Raw genomic sequence first — 14006 nt, 5'->3', positions numbered from 1 at the left:
CAAAAAACAAGAAATAAAACAATTACTCTCAATCCACAAATAAGTACTACGAACAAGCTAAAATGGCCCCTTAAATTTAATGATTTCTAAAATAAAATGTACAACACAATTATAAAATAATTATTACAAGTGCATCAAAACTAGTAATAAACAAAAAACTGACCTTCGCAATAAAGCAGACCAAAAAAAAAAGTCCAATTTTGAGATTTGAACCCGGAACACTTGTGTAGTAGAATCTTAAGAATCGCTCCTCACGCCACGGCGCCGTCGCAACTATGCCAGGCTGCCGAAATACGACTCCAATATGCACAGGTAATCTCCGTCGTAGCATACGTTTAATCCACCCTCCAGATGGCACAAAAAATAGTACATTATTGTCGAGGCTCGGAAGTAGCTACTTGCTGGCTGAGGATTCGTTTTAAACGGACGACCTTGGGAGTCCGTTTAATTGAATCCGAAGCCAGCAAGTAGCCTTCCAGCCGAGTCATATATAGTGCTTTTCTCAAAAATGGCGCAATAAATACAAATATAATAGAAATATTTTACAGAAGCAACGTTCTTATGTATAGGTATATATTTTCACAGAAAAAGTAAAAAGATTTGCTTTGCCGCCTTTTTTTTAATAAAAATAGAAGTGTATTTTTCTGCTGAAAATACGCCAACCTATTTGAGACACCTAAATAGTCGCGGTACCAACATTATAATAATAAGTACTGATTATCTGTTTGGCTGTTTAATGGACCTATGCCTTCATTTGATATGGCCACTTCAACTTTTAAAAAGTTTGGAACTAGACAAATAATGGAATTTATATGCAACATTGCAGTCCCGAAATCGAGACTGCAATGTTTTTAACTTTTTAATTTTTTGACTGACCATAAACTACGAATTTTGCGACCTACATTTTAACCGGCAACGTCGACTTTGCCGTCCATTTTTGAGAAAAAGTATTTATCCGCTAACCTTATTAACTTCACTGAACACAGATTAATCAACAGTGCACAATTACTCCTCGCGCTGAGATGCCGCCGCGACTCCGCCCGTTTGTTTTCAACATAGATATGTTAATACCTCCCTTGTGTGATTGTTTGTGTTGTGATGTGATGCCACCAAGTCGATTCATAGTGGTTTGTGAAGAACATCGCCCTCGATACATGAACCACTGTTCTGCCTCGCGCCCGGAATCCACATGCACATAAACATTACCATAGGTTCGTAGCACTTTTACCCTTGTAATGCACTTAGAAACTCGCGTTGTTTTCCACGCGGAATATTTTAATATTATAAACTGTACGGAGGAGCTGTTACACCTGACAGCTACGCCATCTTTTCAAACTATTTTAAACATTTATTAGACACTTATAGAATGATACACTAACAAAAAAAATCTGAATTCGTACACATATTTTGTACTTTCTCGGAAATTTCCGCCCGAGAGAATATACTCGAGAACATGCCCGCACTTTCTCGAGAACGGCACATCACTATAGGTAGTCACAGCCTATTTTCTCCGTAACTACTGGACCAATTAAGTTGAAATTTGGTACACATATGTAAGTTTGTGACCCAAAGACGGACATGTAACGGAAATATATATATTATAATTTTAGGATAAACAGTTTAGAAGGTTTTTAAGAAAATAGGCAAAAAATGACCATTCCCCCCTTTATCTCCGAAACTACTGAGTCAAATCTTTTGAAAAAAATACACAAAATAGATCTTTACCTATAGATCACAGGAAAACCTATTAGAAATATGAGTCGGACTTAATTACTTAGTTTTTGATCCTACCCCTACGGGTTTTTTAAAGACATTTCACTCACGTTTCACATAAAAAATACATTGTTTAAACTGTGTAATGTACGGAACCCTTGGAACGCGAGTGCGACTCGCACTTGGCCGGTTTTTTTTTAAAGGGGTATTGGCAGAATGTCATTCCGAACCATAAGCAAATATTGGTTATAGTTTTGTTTGTTGGCTGAATGCCATGATGCTGTGTCACAAATATATGTGAAATGGAAATTAAAAATGAGCCACTTCCCGGCCTAGGCCTGCAACTTTGTATGAAATTTCATTACAGGCCCCTCGTCTAGCCGCGCCAGAGACGTGATACTTCCCAGCCTAATATAAAGAACGTAATATCAATATTACATAGCATGTTTGAGAAAAAATTATTACCTTAACGCCCCTTGCACCATTCACTAACCCAGGTTAAACCGTCAACCTAGTAGTTTGTATTTTAAATACTACTTAGAAAAGTATTTTATATTTAGTATTTTAAATACCGCACTCGCACGTATTTAGTATTTCAAATACTTAAAGCTATAAAATACATTTACAAGATACATTTTATTGAATTTCATAATCGTATAATGGAACGTTTTTAGAGGCCACTGTGGCAACACTGAGCGTAAGTGTCATGTCAACTTCAAACTTCAACTGTTCAGTGTCAATCCACGAGTGATACATTACGCGGGTTTTCTGCTAGTGGGAAAATATTTGTATAAACCCAGTGTGATTAATAGTTTATTGGTACGAATGCCACGATGGATAATCAAATTCATTCCCCATGTACGTCTACGACGACTCCGGACGAATGCGGCGATGGAGTGAATCAAGTGAATGCGGTGTATCCGCTTATTTTAACTGGAGGAAAGTATCATCAAACACTTTGATCATATTTATCTTAAAATCTCATTTTTCTTCTATTCTTTTGATGATTCTGAAAATGTCAAGTTAATAATTTGATCTTTAAAGGTCCCTCAAGATTTATTTAAATTTTATAATAGAGTACTTTAGATGTTTTCAAGCAACATCTGAAAATTGAAAATTAAAGTTTCATAATGTTTCAACAAATACAGCAGATACTATGAATTGGTTTATTTAAATAAATAAATGTCAACAAATCTTAACCAATCCATAGTATCTGCTGTATTTTTTCCTTAATAATGTTGATATCACTCACTCAACTCACAATTTTTTGTTGTTTTAGATAGTGATACTGTAGAAGTTGTAGTAGAATCAGCACCTGACGTTCTTTATGACGAGATATTGTTACCAGTAAATATAACGGAAGATGAAACAAGGGAGAGAGAGTTATATTTGCCTAGGCACCTAAGATGTGCCAGCCACACATTAAGTCTTTTGGCCACGACAGACATGAATAATTTCATAAAAAATTCGCGTGTTAGCAGGGTTCACTATGCAGCAATTGCGAAATTTACTTTGTTGTGGAATATGTCCAGAAGGTCCAAATCATCTGAAATCATAAAAGACTGTCTTGGGCATCAATTGATGTATCCTTGTCCCACACGATGGAACTCTCTCTATGACTCAATTGTACAGCTTATGAGAAGTAAATTTAAATTAAACGATTTATTTGATAAATTGGGAAAGACTAACAGTTTCACGGCCATAGAACTTGAATACTTGGAAGAATTCATTTAAGTGTTGAAACCAATTGCTACAGCTCTAGATTACCTTCAGGGCAACAATTGTTACTATGGCAAACTTCTGCCTACTTTAATCTGTAAGAACCACATTAGGTCGACAGGTGAGCAATTTGAGGCATTTTAGTACTATTGTACCGCAACTAAAAGAGAGCTTAGAAAAACGATTTGATAAGTTTTTTAAACTATCACCGGAAGTAAATGGAGCCATATTAGCATCTTGCTATCACCCCAGTTACAAAATGCGTTGGTTGCCAGAAAGTATCACAACAGAGGAGAGACAAAGGATTCAAAATCTTGCAATGCATACTTTAGAGGCAAATCACAAGAAACATGAAATGATGATGCCTGGGAGCAGCAGGAGTAGCAGTGCTAGTAAAGAAGATGATGATTTTATTGTTTTTGTAGACAGGGACAATCAACCACAGACATCAAAAATGGAGTTAGAGTTAGTCAGCTTCCTAAACGATAAAAGCAAAGAGCTTACAATTCTGGAACAGTATCCAAATATAAAAAAGGTTTTCATACAATTCAACACAAGCTTGTGCTCATCAGCACCTGTAGAAAGATTGTTTTTAATACAGTTGCTCAAAAAGTGCTACTTTTCGTGGCTGTTTAGCGTGCGGAAAGTTGGTTTTCGCGAACTAGTGCTTTTTACTTTTCCAATTTTTTTAAATTTATACTTGTTCCAATTCATGACTACTTATTGATGAGTGTTAATATTAGTTTCCTTTAAACGTCGTAATCAACATAAAAACCTACTGTTAATGTAAGAATACGAAAATATGCATATTTCATATATTATTACTTACCTCTTCATAATTATTCATATAACACGTTTATTTTTTAATGTTGAAAAACCGTTCTTAATAAGTTGTCTGAATGGAACGGAACACCTGTCAAAGAAGAGGCGTTTTTTCTTACTGCAAGAATGTTTTAAGTTTCCAAAGGCAACATTCGATATTGTTTTTATAAATATAAGATACACAAATAATCGTAAATAACGATATTTAGGTAATAATAGTACAATGTTTTATATTTACAATTGTTTCTGTCTTATAGAACATGCATTTGAAAAAAACTTTCATTGGGTTCAATAACTAAGTTCAATAATAATAACAAAATCCATTCTAGTCGTATAAAAGCAAAAAAAAACACCTCTTCATAATGTCAATGACAATGATGTCACAGAATTAATAATATAAAAGTTTCGAATTCCTTACTTGTTGTTTTTCTTATTTTTTCGCAACTGTATTAAAAAACGTCGTTCGATACACGTGCGGAAATGACATTCTTCACTCGTCCCGAGTCTTGCCACTCGCCTACGGCTCGTGCCAAGATATCTCGGTACTCGTGAGGTAATGACATACTTTCCGCACTAGCATCGAAATGTACTATTTCTTTAGCAGGTTTTATTCATTCCCCAACAAGAGGATGTTTGTCTGACAGTACATTTAAAAATCTAGTGTTCATGGAAGGAAATTCTTCTTTTACTGATTAATTTTATTGACTCATCTTACTTAACATGCCCACACCGGCCACAGCCCACATTGCTCTGTTATTAACGTGAAATAGGACTGGACAAAGTCACTTTGAGCCATTACATTTTATTTACATTATTTAACACCTAGGTCGCGTTAAAGGTCTATAACCAATCACTTTCTGCGTTTCTTTATAGGTTTAAACACAGCATAAATTACCGGTTACAGGCTTTAATAAAACGGGTCACTGACTGTATTTTGTAATTTGTATTTTGTATTTTAAATAAAAATGCTTAAAATACTGTATTTTGTATTTTATATTTCAAATACACAACTATAGAATATTTTGTATTTTGTATTTTAAATACGTGTGGGATAGTATTTTGTAATCTGTACTTTAATTAAAACATAGCGTGTATTTTGCCCAGCCCTGGCTACGGCCCACTTGCACCATCCCACTAACTCGGGGTTAAGCGGCTAAACAGTTAACCCAGTGTCAAATTGTACTGGTAGCCATGGTAACTCTAGGTTTAACTGGTTAACCCCGGTTTAGTGAATGGTGCAAGTAGCCCTTAAGGAAATAAATTTTAACCGGTCAACCCTGGGTTAGTGGGATGGTGCAAGTGGCGCTACGGCCCACTTGCACCATCCCACTAACTCGGGGTTAAGCGGCTAAACAGTTAACCCAGTGTCAAACTCTACTGGTAACCATGGTAACTCTAGGTTTAACTGGTTAACCCCGGGTTAGTGAATGGTGCAAGTAGCCCTTATGGTAATAAATTTTAACCGGTTAACCTGGGTTAGTGGTTAGTGGAATGGTGCAAGTGGACCTAAGAGGCTCAATATTAGACATGATATGGAACCACTTTACAGTAAAAGAGGATTCCCAATGAGCAAATGCTTAAATATACATTAATAATAAAAATCACTAGTATTCATGCCCCGAGTTATGACACATATGTTTATATGTGTCGTAATATTTACCTTAAGTAAACAATATAAGAAATAAAATGAAAACAATATCTTTAAGTAAGGATCTAAGGATACAGTGGTTCCCAAAGTTGACTGGGCTCCGACCCACCTAACAAAAACTGCAATTTTTGGGGCTCAATGTTTGGACGTGTTAAAAAGGGAGCATACAATACTATTGGTAACACTCAAGAGTTCCTAGTAGTTTCAGGGCCCACTTAATATAAGCTTGTATTAGATATCTCGAACGATCCTTTACTTTTATTTTTTAAATGTTTGACAAGTGACATATAGTATTGCCGCGGTTTTGAAGAATAAGGACATTGACATTAGATCACGACTCGGGGAAAATATTCAAACGGATGAATAAGAGATTTGTATTGTTTTAATTATAGAAAACTCAAAAATAAATAAATTATTGTAAAGTATTTTCGGTGTTTTAGTGTGTGTTCTTATATCAGAAGTGGCAAGAACGTTGAAGAATGGGCCGTAGATGTCAAAGAACTGAAATAGTATTTTATGCAATTGTGATATAATAGAGAGCTTTTCAGTCGAGTACCGTGTTTAAGCAACGAAGCTTGCTGAGTTGCTTAACTAAGGTACGAGATTGAAAAGCTTGATTATATCACTATTGTATACAATACTTTTTCTACGAGACAAAAAAATAATACTTTCAACTAGTAGAATCATACCACCAAACCAAACCGAAACCAAAAGTATACAGCCCGCGATACGCGAGCTGCCGCAACCCGCGATACCCTCATACTCGTGCGCGCGCCGGGCCCGGTGCCCCCGGCGGGTTGGTCAACGACACCTCCAGACTCCTCGTAACTCATGAGGCCCTGGTACCTGCTCCGCGCTAAATTCAATTTTAAGATAGTTTTTTCTCGATTTTGGCCACGGTAGCCTATGGAGACTAACAAGCAACGCTAAGCGGTTTTCGTACGGTATGGATGTTGCTATATGAAGGGTATCACATGCGCGTTTCTGACTTATGAAGCAATTGTTTCTACTACAACATAAAATAAAATGTTTTTGTTGGCCAACCAATCACAAAGCAGATGCAGCGTGTTCAAGTAGGCTAATTTGCATTGAATCGAGTCTCCTTAAACAAGAAATATTTTATCGAAATGTATGAAGTTCCATTTTCAAATTTTTTATAATTGACTAAACCGTATCGATAAAATTCTTATGCTTGAGTCGGAAGTGCCATAGGCTATCCAACGTTGAAAAAAGTAAGGTTGTAGTGTTGCATGTGAAGTTGTAATACACAGATTATAATCGACGAGTAGAAAAAAACGTGTTCCGAGTTCAAGCTGACTGAGCAAACTGAATGCTATGAAAAGTAACGAAATTGAGAACTACATGCGCAGATGATGATGATTTGGGTGTCTGCATACCCACAAAGGCCGAATTGTTGAAGAATTATTGCACTCAAATGTTCTATATGGCCATGTGTAAAAGGTTTGGAGGTATATGAAATATAATCAGCCATACAAGATTGAATGAGAATGTCCCAAATTCCGTCCCAAAGGTCACTGCAGCTGCTTGATGGAAATTTAAACTAAATTGGACGGCACAAGGAATTGTTTTCAGTGAGCATTTGCTACTATGACAAAAGTTAAGTATTCCCTACACAAGTTCTTTGTTTTAATACATTGAAGTATTTGGCTGTTTCATACTTCAAGCAAAACATAGATTACTACATCCCATTTTCTTGGAAAATCTGACAATGTTTGAAATAATGTTAATAATATATTGGCTATATCATTGATACAAAAGTTGTAATGAAATAAATTATTGGTGTATTAACGTTGTGTGTAGAAAATTAACATCGAAGGATGGCTTGCTATTAGCTCATGTTACAGTATTGGACCTACACCTTAGGTCAATATTTTGATTACAATCACGTTTAATTTACATTCCTGAATGCTTATAAAACCTATTTTTAATACAGTTGCTCAAAAATAGTACTTTTTGTGGCTGCGTAGCGTGCGAGAAGCTCAATTTCTCGAACTAGTGCTTTTTACTTTTTAGTTCCAAACTATACTTTCGAAACGCAGTTAAAATTGAATTTAGCGCGGAGCAGGTACCAGGGCCTCATGAGTTATGAGGAGGTGTCGTTGACCAACCCGCGCCGGGCCCGCGGCGGCCGCGGCCGGGGCGCGCACGAGTATGAAGGTATCGCGGGCTGCGGCAGCTCGCATATCTTAGCTGTATAGGTACTTTTGGTTTTGGTTTGGTTTGGTGGTATGATTCTACTAAAGATATATTAATTTATTATTTTTTCGCAATTGTATTAAAAAACGTCGTTTACAACCAGAGATGGGCAAAATGTAATCGACTAACGATTAACGATTAAGATTACAAGAATTAATTGCGACTGACGATTGAAAACGACGATTGATCAATCTTAGTTGTATAGAGTGCAACTAATTTAGTTGCAACTAAATTAGTTGCCGATTGATTTCGGACAACTAAATTTTGTAATCGACTAATTAGTTAGACTATTTTCTCGCGACTAATGTTAGAAGCAAATTGAATAGAATATCTCGGTATGGCTATGTTGACAGACTGATTAGGACATCTTAACGGATGTTTAAAAATAAAATAGTCATGTATTACTTACGATATTTTGACCGTTTCTAAGGAGTGAGATCTGTTCTCACTATTATTTTGCTACTAAAGTAGTGCATCTCTCTGAAATTGGATTAAATTTCTCTTATCTAAGGGTAAATAAGAACTGGGTACTTTGTGCATTAGTAAAATAACACTTAAAAAAACACAATTATATAAATCAAACTTTGTTTATTAAATATAAAAGCAACCATGATATGTATTTAGTTAAACTAAAGTTAAACTATAATTTTAGCTCAATCGGATGAAGATATCTGCTTCAAAATAAGTCGCAAAATTCTACCCAAACTAACATAGTTACAACATACGAGTACCTCCGTATGTTACATACATACGTACTTGTAGTTACATATTGCAAGATAAAAAATGCAAAAACGGGCGACTACGTAGTTTTAATATAGATTTAATCGTGAAATTTAGTCGATTGAAACTAAAACTAATTTAGTTGTTACTCGAACATTCTCACAACTAATTTAATCGCAACTAAATTAATCGCGATTAAAAAATGACGATTGATATTTTTAATCGATTGATTAGTTAACTAAAAGATTAATCGATTAATGCCCATCTCTGTTTACAACACGTGTGAAATGTCTTTTTACCACTCGTACCGAGTCTTGCCACTCGCTTTCAGCTCGTGGCAAGATACTTCGGTACTAGTGGTGAAAAGACATTCTTTTCACACTAGTTGTAAAATGTACTATTTAATATGAGGCAGTAGACTCACTGTCAATACCTCATTAAGAATCTTGATAGAGTATGTGACTTGTCTTGTAAGTGTGCATCTTGATGTAATTGAAGCCATCGTCATTAATACCAGACAATATCCCACCGCTGGGCACAGGTATCCTCCGCTAGGTCATATTTAATTCATTCTGATCAAACATTATTTTGATAAATGATTAGAAAATATTTAGTAAGCAAGGCCCAGGGGTACAACTGTACTTTAAAATGTTCAATCCAAACATACTATGTTATGACGGTGGCGGTTGCTTTTATTATGACGAACAAAGTTATTGCCCTGACTTATGGTTACAGGATGTACTGGCAAAAGTATGTGTGAGTCTGCACACCTGAACATTGGTGCGAGTTTGCAGGCCTGAGCGGCGCACAGTAATTGGGGACATTGGAGTTGGCGAGTACCATTCAGCTATGTCACAAGCCCCGGACTGTGACTTGGAAGGCGCTCGAGGCGCAGAAGATCTGTGACATGCAAGCAAGAAAACATGCTGATTTTCAGGGCTAATCTAACTGATAACCGATTATAAGGCTTGCTTGAGTGAAGCCCTATGTTCGATGTCACCAATACAAGGAAAATGCAAAAAGGTCTAGGTTATTGATTGTATTAAACAGTAATGCATAGCTAAAGTACATGATTGTGATGATTGATATGATGATGATTCAGATTCAGCAGATCAGTGAAAATAAATTTGACTTTAAATACTCGCATTATGATATGTTGATTTATCTGAAACAAAGTAACGAATAGCAAGAACAGTTAGTGAAATATAATTGTTTAAAAAGTAATTATTCCACGTAAGTAATTTGATGTATGTAATTAGTAAAGAAAAAGGTTCTTGTTTATGAGTGTCATGTATATTTTTGTTACAAGAAAGTATTGCCAATTTTGCTGTTATTTGTTGATAACTAAGCGAGTGACCAGGTTCACACGGCTGCATTAGTGACTAGTGTGGTGCGGAGTGAAATGTCACATCAGGTGAATATTGTTAAAGTTTTAGACTGAGTGACCAGGTTCACACGGCTGCACTAGTGACTAGTGTGGTGCGGAGTGAAATGTCACTTCAGGTGAATATTTAAAGTTAGACTGAGTGACCAGGTTCACACGGCTGCACTAGTGACTAGTGTGGTGCGGAGTGAAATGTCACATCAGGTGAATATTGTTAAAGTTTTAGACTGAGTGCCAGGTTCACACTGCTCCACTAGTGACTAGTGTGGTGCGGAGTGAAATGTCGCCTCAGGTGAATATTGTTAAAGTTTTAGACTGAGTGCCAGGTTCACACGGCTGCACTAGTGACTAGTGTGGTGCGGAGTGAAATGTCACCTCAGGTGAATATTGTTAAAGTTTTAGACTGAGTGACCAGGTTCACACGACTGCACTAGTGACTAGTGTGGTGCAGAGTGAAACGTCACTTCAGGTGAATATTGTTAAAGTTTTAGACTGAGTGACCAGGTTCGCACGGCTGCACTAGTGACTAGTGTGGTGCGGAGTGAAATGGCACTTTAGGTGTATATTATTAATGTTTTAGACTGAGTGACCAGGTTCACACGGCTGCACTAGTGACTAGTGTGGTGCGGAGTGAAACGTCACCTCAGGTGAATATTGTTCAAGTTTTAGACTGAGTGACCAGGTTCACACGGCTGCACTAGTGACTAGTGTGGTGCGGAGTGAAACGTCACCTCAGGTGAATATTGTTAAAGTTTTAGACTGAGTGACCAGGTTCGCACGGCTGCACTAGTGACTAATGTGGTACGGAGTGAAATGTCACATTAGGTGAATATTTGCCACATTAGAGACTAGTGTAGTGAAGGTTGAAAATGTTGAAATGCCACATAATGTAATATAATATGGCTCGACTGGTTCACTGGAAAATAAAGTTGTGAAAGTTAAGTACCTGCTAGATTGAGTTTGAGGACAAACTTCTAGATTGTCAGGTTGGCCGAATATTAGATATCTCGAACAATCCTTTAGTTTTATTTTTAAAATGATTGACAAGTGACAGATAGTATTGCCGCGGTTTTGAAGAATAAGGACATTGACATTAGATCACGACTCGGGGAAAATATTCAAGCGGATGAATAAGAGATTTGTATTGTTTTAATTATAGAAAACTCAAAAATAAATAAACTATTGTAAAGTATTTTCGGTGTTTTAGTGTGATGAAATGACCCACCAATGGGTTGCGACCCATACTTTTAGAAATGCTGCTTTAAGATATTATTTTCGCATTACAAAGCTGGCAACTCCTCTAATTTGAATAAAAACCAGTGCAATGACCCTATCTATACCCATCAATAGAATTTTGTTGCATCTGTAAATACTAAATAAAAAAGTATAATCTATGATCATAAAATGGCATTGAACACTTGAATATAAATCAACCAAACACCTGAAACACCTATACATAATATTATATCCACTATAACTCAACCTATACATACAAAAGCATAAATTGCAATTGATTTAAACTGATCAAGCACTTGATGACTGTAATATTATATATGTGTTGAAATCATTTTCGATATAATATAAGGGATATGAGGATGCTGAAGAAAATTGTAGGATAAGGGAGAAAAAAATTAGATCTAGAGATGATTAAATTAATTGACTGAGACTTTTACCGAAGCCAACTTAATCTGATAAGGCTTTCTAGATACCAAATTAAACCAGTAAGATAATGAATTGTTTAACAAAGTCAAGAGCAAAATCTAACGTAAAATGTACTCCAAGAAGACACCTGTCTTAAACAAAACATATCCTTTAGGGGCGTATGGAATATTTTTTTTATTGTCTACAAATACTTACTGCCTGCCTTTCGATGAACTAGGTTGGTTAAGTAAATCGTCCATTCTGTTTGAAGGAACATGGAAGCTTCACGAACTAATTAGATTTTTATGCCTTCGAAACTTGGCTTCACTTTTAAAACGCAAAGTTCAATAACAACGTATAAAACAAAACGTAGTAGTACTACCGAAAGGAATTAATTTCAAAATGTCTCATAATAGAATTGAAAAAGAAATGTGATTCAAAATATTTTAAGCAAAAACAATAAAAACACTGCACGCACTTTTGGATTAACACAAACCAACCACACAAGAAATTAGAATCTAATTCAACTGACAAGCGATGGTCAAATGTCAACGTCAAAACATTACTATGATAGGGGGACGTTCGGAATTTTATGATGTAAGTCGTATTTTTGGATACAAATTTTGTCGAATTTGTCGAAATTTTGTGCTGTGCCAATAATTTACTGATTATTGCATCTATAGGAGATCTACCGGTGGAGTCGAATCAAACTTCCGGTTATTATAAATCTCCTATAATTATTAAATAAATACAACAACATTCAAATGACACTGACATTCAAACCGAAAATCAGCGATTGTTTTTGAACGTCATGCTTTAGCTCATGGAGACTATATATTCTATACCATCCATAGTGTAAAATACCGTACTTACGTGTGAAAGGTTATGATCTCATATTTTTGCTCAGAGCGGCTATTACAGCCGATTACAGAACAATTCACCATTATTTTATCAAAGTTCAAGCATTCAAAACGCTAACCATCACTATATTTCATAAGAGAAAGCACAATTTCATGCAAAACAACAATAATTAAACAAGCAACGAACAAACATGACATGTCACGTACTTATTTGTTTGCCACAACCTCAGTTGTGGCAGCGGTGGAAAAGTGAAACTATGACAAGGACAAACAATAACAGCGCTTTCTCTGCTACTCCTACTGAAAGATACATAAGACTATCCCGTTCGGTCATTTTCCCCCACCCCTCATGACCGATCCAGTTTATACTAGATTCATGTAAACTGTATACGCTAGGGCTTGACAAAATGTTCATATGACTGTATCGATAACTTGTCGGTATAATAGGTACAATATATATTTAATTATTTTTTCACATCATTAAGATATTAGCCTTTATAACCGAGTTAAAATTATAACGATTGTTATAATACCTTTTTTGAAGGTGCACATGTTTAGCGGTAAATTTAAACTTCACTTTCCAACACAGTAGGTACTTACTTACATTTTCGCCACTTTTCCACGACTTTGCCGCCAACACAAGGAAACACAAGACAGCGTATACTTGCACACAGCGTATACACACCCAATCCAACTTGTCAGTAGAAAAAGGCGCGAAATCAGGGGTGCGAAACTCCTAGCTTCGGGAAAACTCGGCTCTGTTCGGCTCAGCATTGGTCCGAGCAATTATTAGGGTTGGCACAACTTGACGTCCCTTTGCGTGCACGGTCGTGCACACAGTGGTCTCAGATAAGATAATGATCTGAATTTTGACAACCCTAAATAGCCGAAAGGGATAGTGCCATATATTAGAAAGGGACATCGTGATTCGACCCTGAACCGCTGTCAAACTTCGGTTTTGTAGGAGGTTTCCTTTCTGTACGGTAGCACTATTATTTATTCTGTGGCGAAATTAATATTTTCTGTGGTAAGTCAACTCTTTGCGCCTACTGTTAGCATGTGTTTGTGTTAACGACGTTGCACCACACACACGCATACGACGAGAAACTGCTTTAAAGCTGTAACGGTCAGGGACCGGACAACCCTTTCCGCGATAAAACCCTTTCAATGGGCGACACTTAAATACGGCTAACACATTGAAAGACTTTCCCTTTTGAGCTGCAAGCCCATTCATACCCTTACCTTTGACTAACCCTTACCGAAAAGCTAACCAAAAATAAGG

General features: G+C 36.4%; 1 protein-coding gene and 1 long non-coding RNA gene across 3 annotated transcripts in view; one reads left to right on the top strand and one right to left on the bottom strand.

Moving 5' to 3' along the window:
- Positions 1-12324, bottom strand: part of LOC134754235 (protein cycle) — a 191743-nt gene extending 179419 nt beyond the window's left edge. Inside the window, exon 1 of one of the 2 annotated variants that reach the window (XM_063690416.1) lies at positions 12081-12324. In XM_063690416.1, coding sequence (XP_063546486.1) covers positions 12081-12124 — 44 coding nt within the window. In that variant the 5' untranslated portion in view covers positions 12125-12324. The remainder of the gene's footprint in view (positions 1-12080) is intronic. The other variant, XM_063690418.1, reaches the window with a different exon arrangement.
- Positions 10196-11037, top strand: LOC134755257 (uncharacterized). The gene is made up of 3 exons (XR_010129025.1): positions 10196-10332; positions 10588-10682; positions 10766-11037. It is a non-coding gene; the product is annotated as an uncharacterized LOC134755257 (long non-coding RNA).
- Positions 12325-14006: the final 1682 nt, after the last annotated feature.

The sequence above is a fragment of the Cydia strobilella genome, chromosome Z, assembly GCF_947568885.1.
Source record: "Cydia strobilella chromosome Z, ilCydStro3.1, whole genome shotgun sequence".
Lineage (NCBI taxonomy): Eukaryota > Metazoa > Arthropoda > Insecta > Lepidoptera > Tortricidae > Cydia > Cydia strobilella.
The sequence above is the reverse complement of the archived record's forward strand: the minus strand, read 5'-3'. Positions and strand labels throughout refer to the sequence as shown.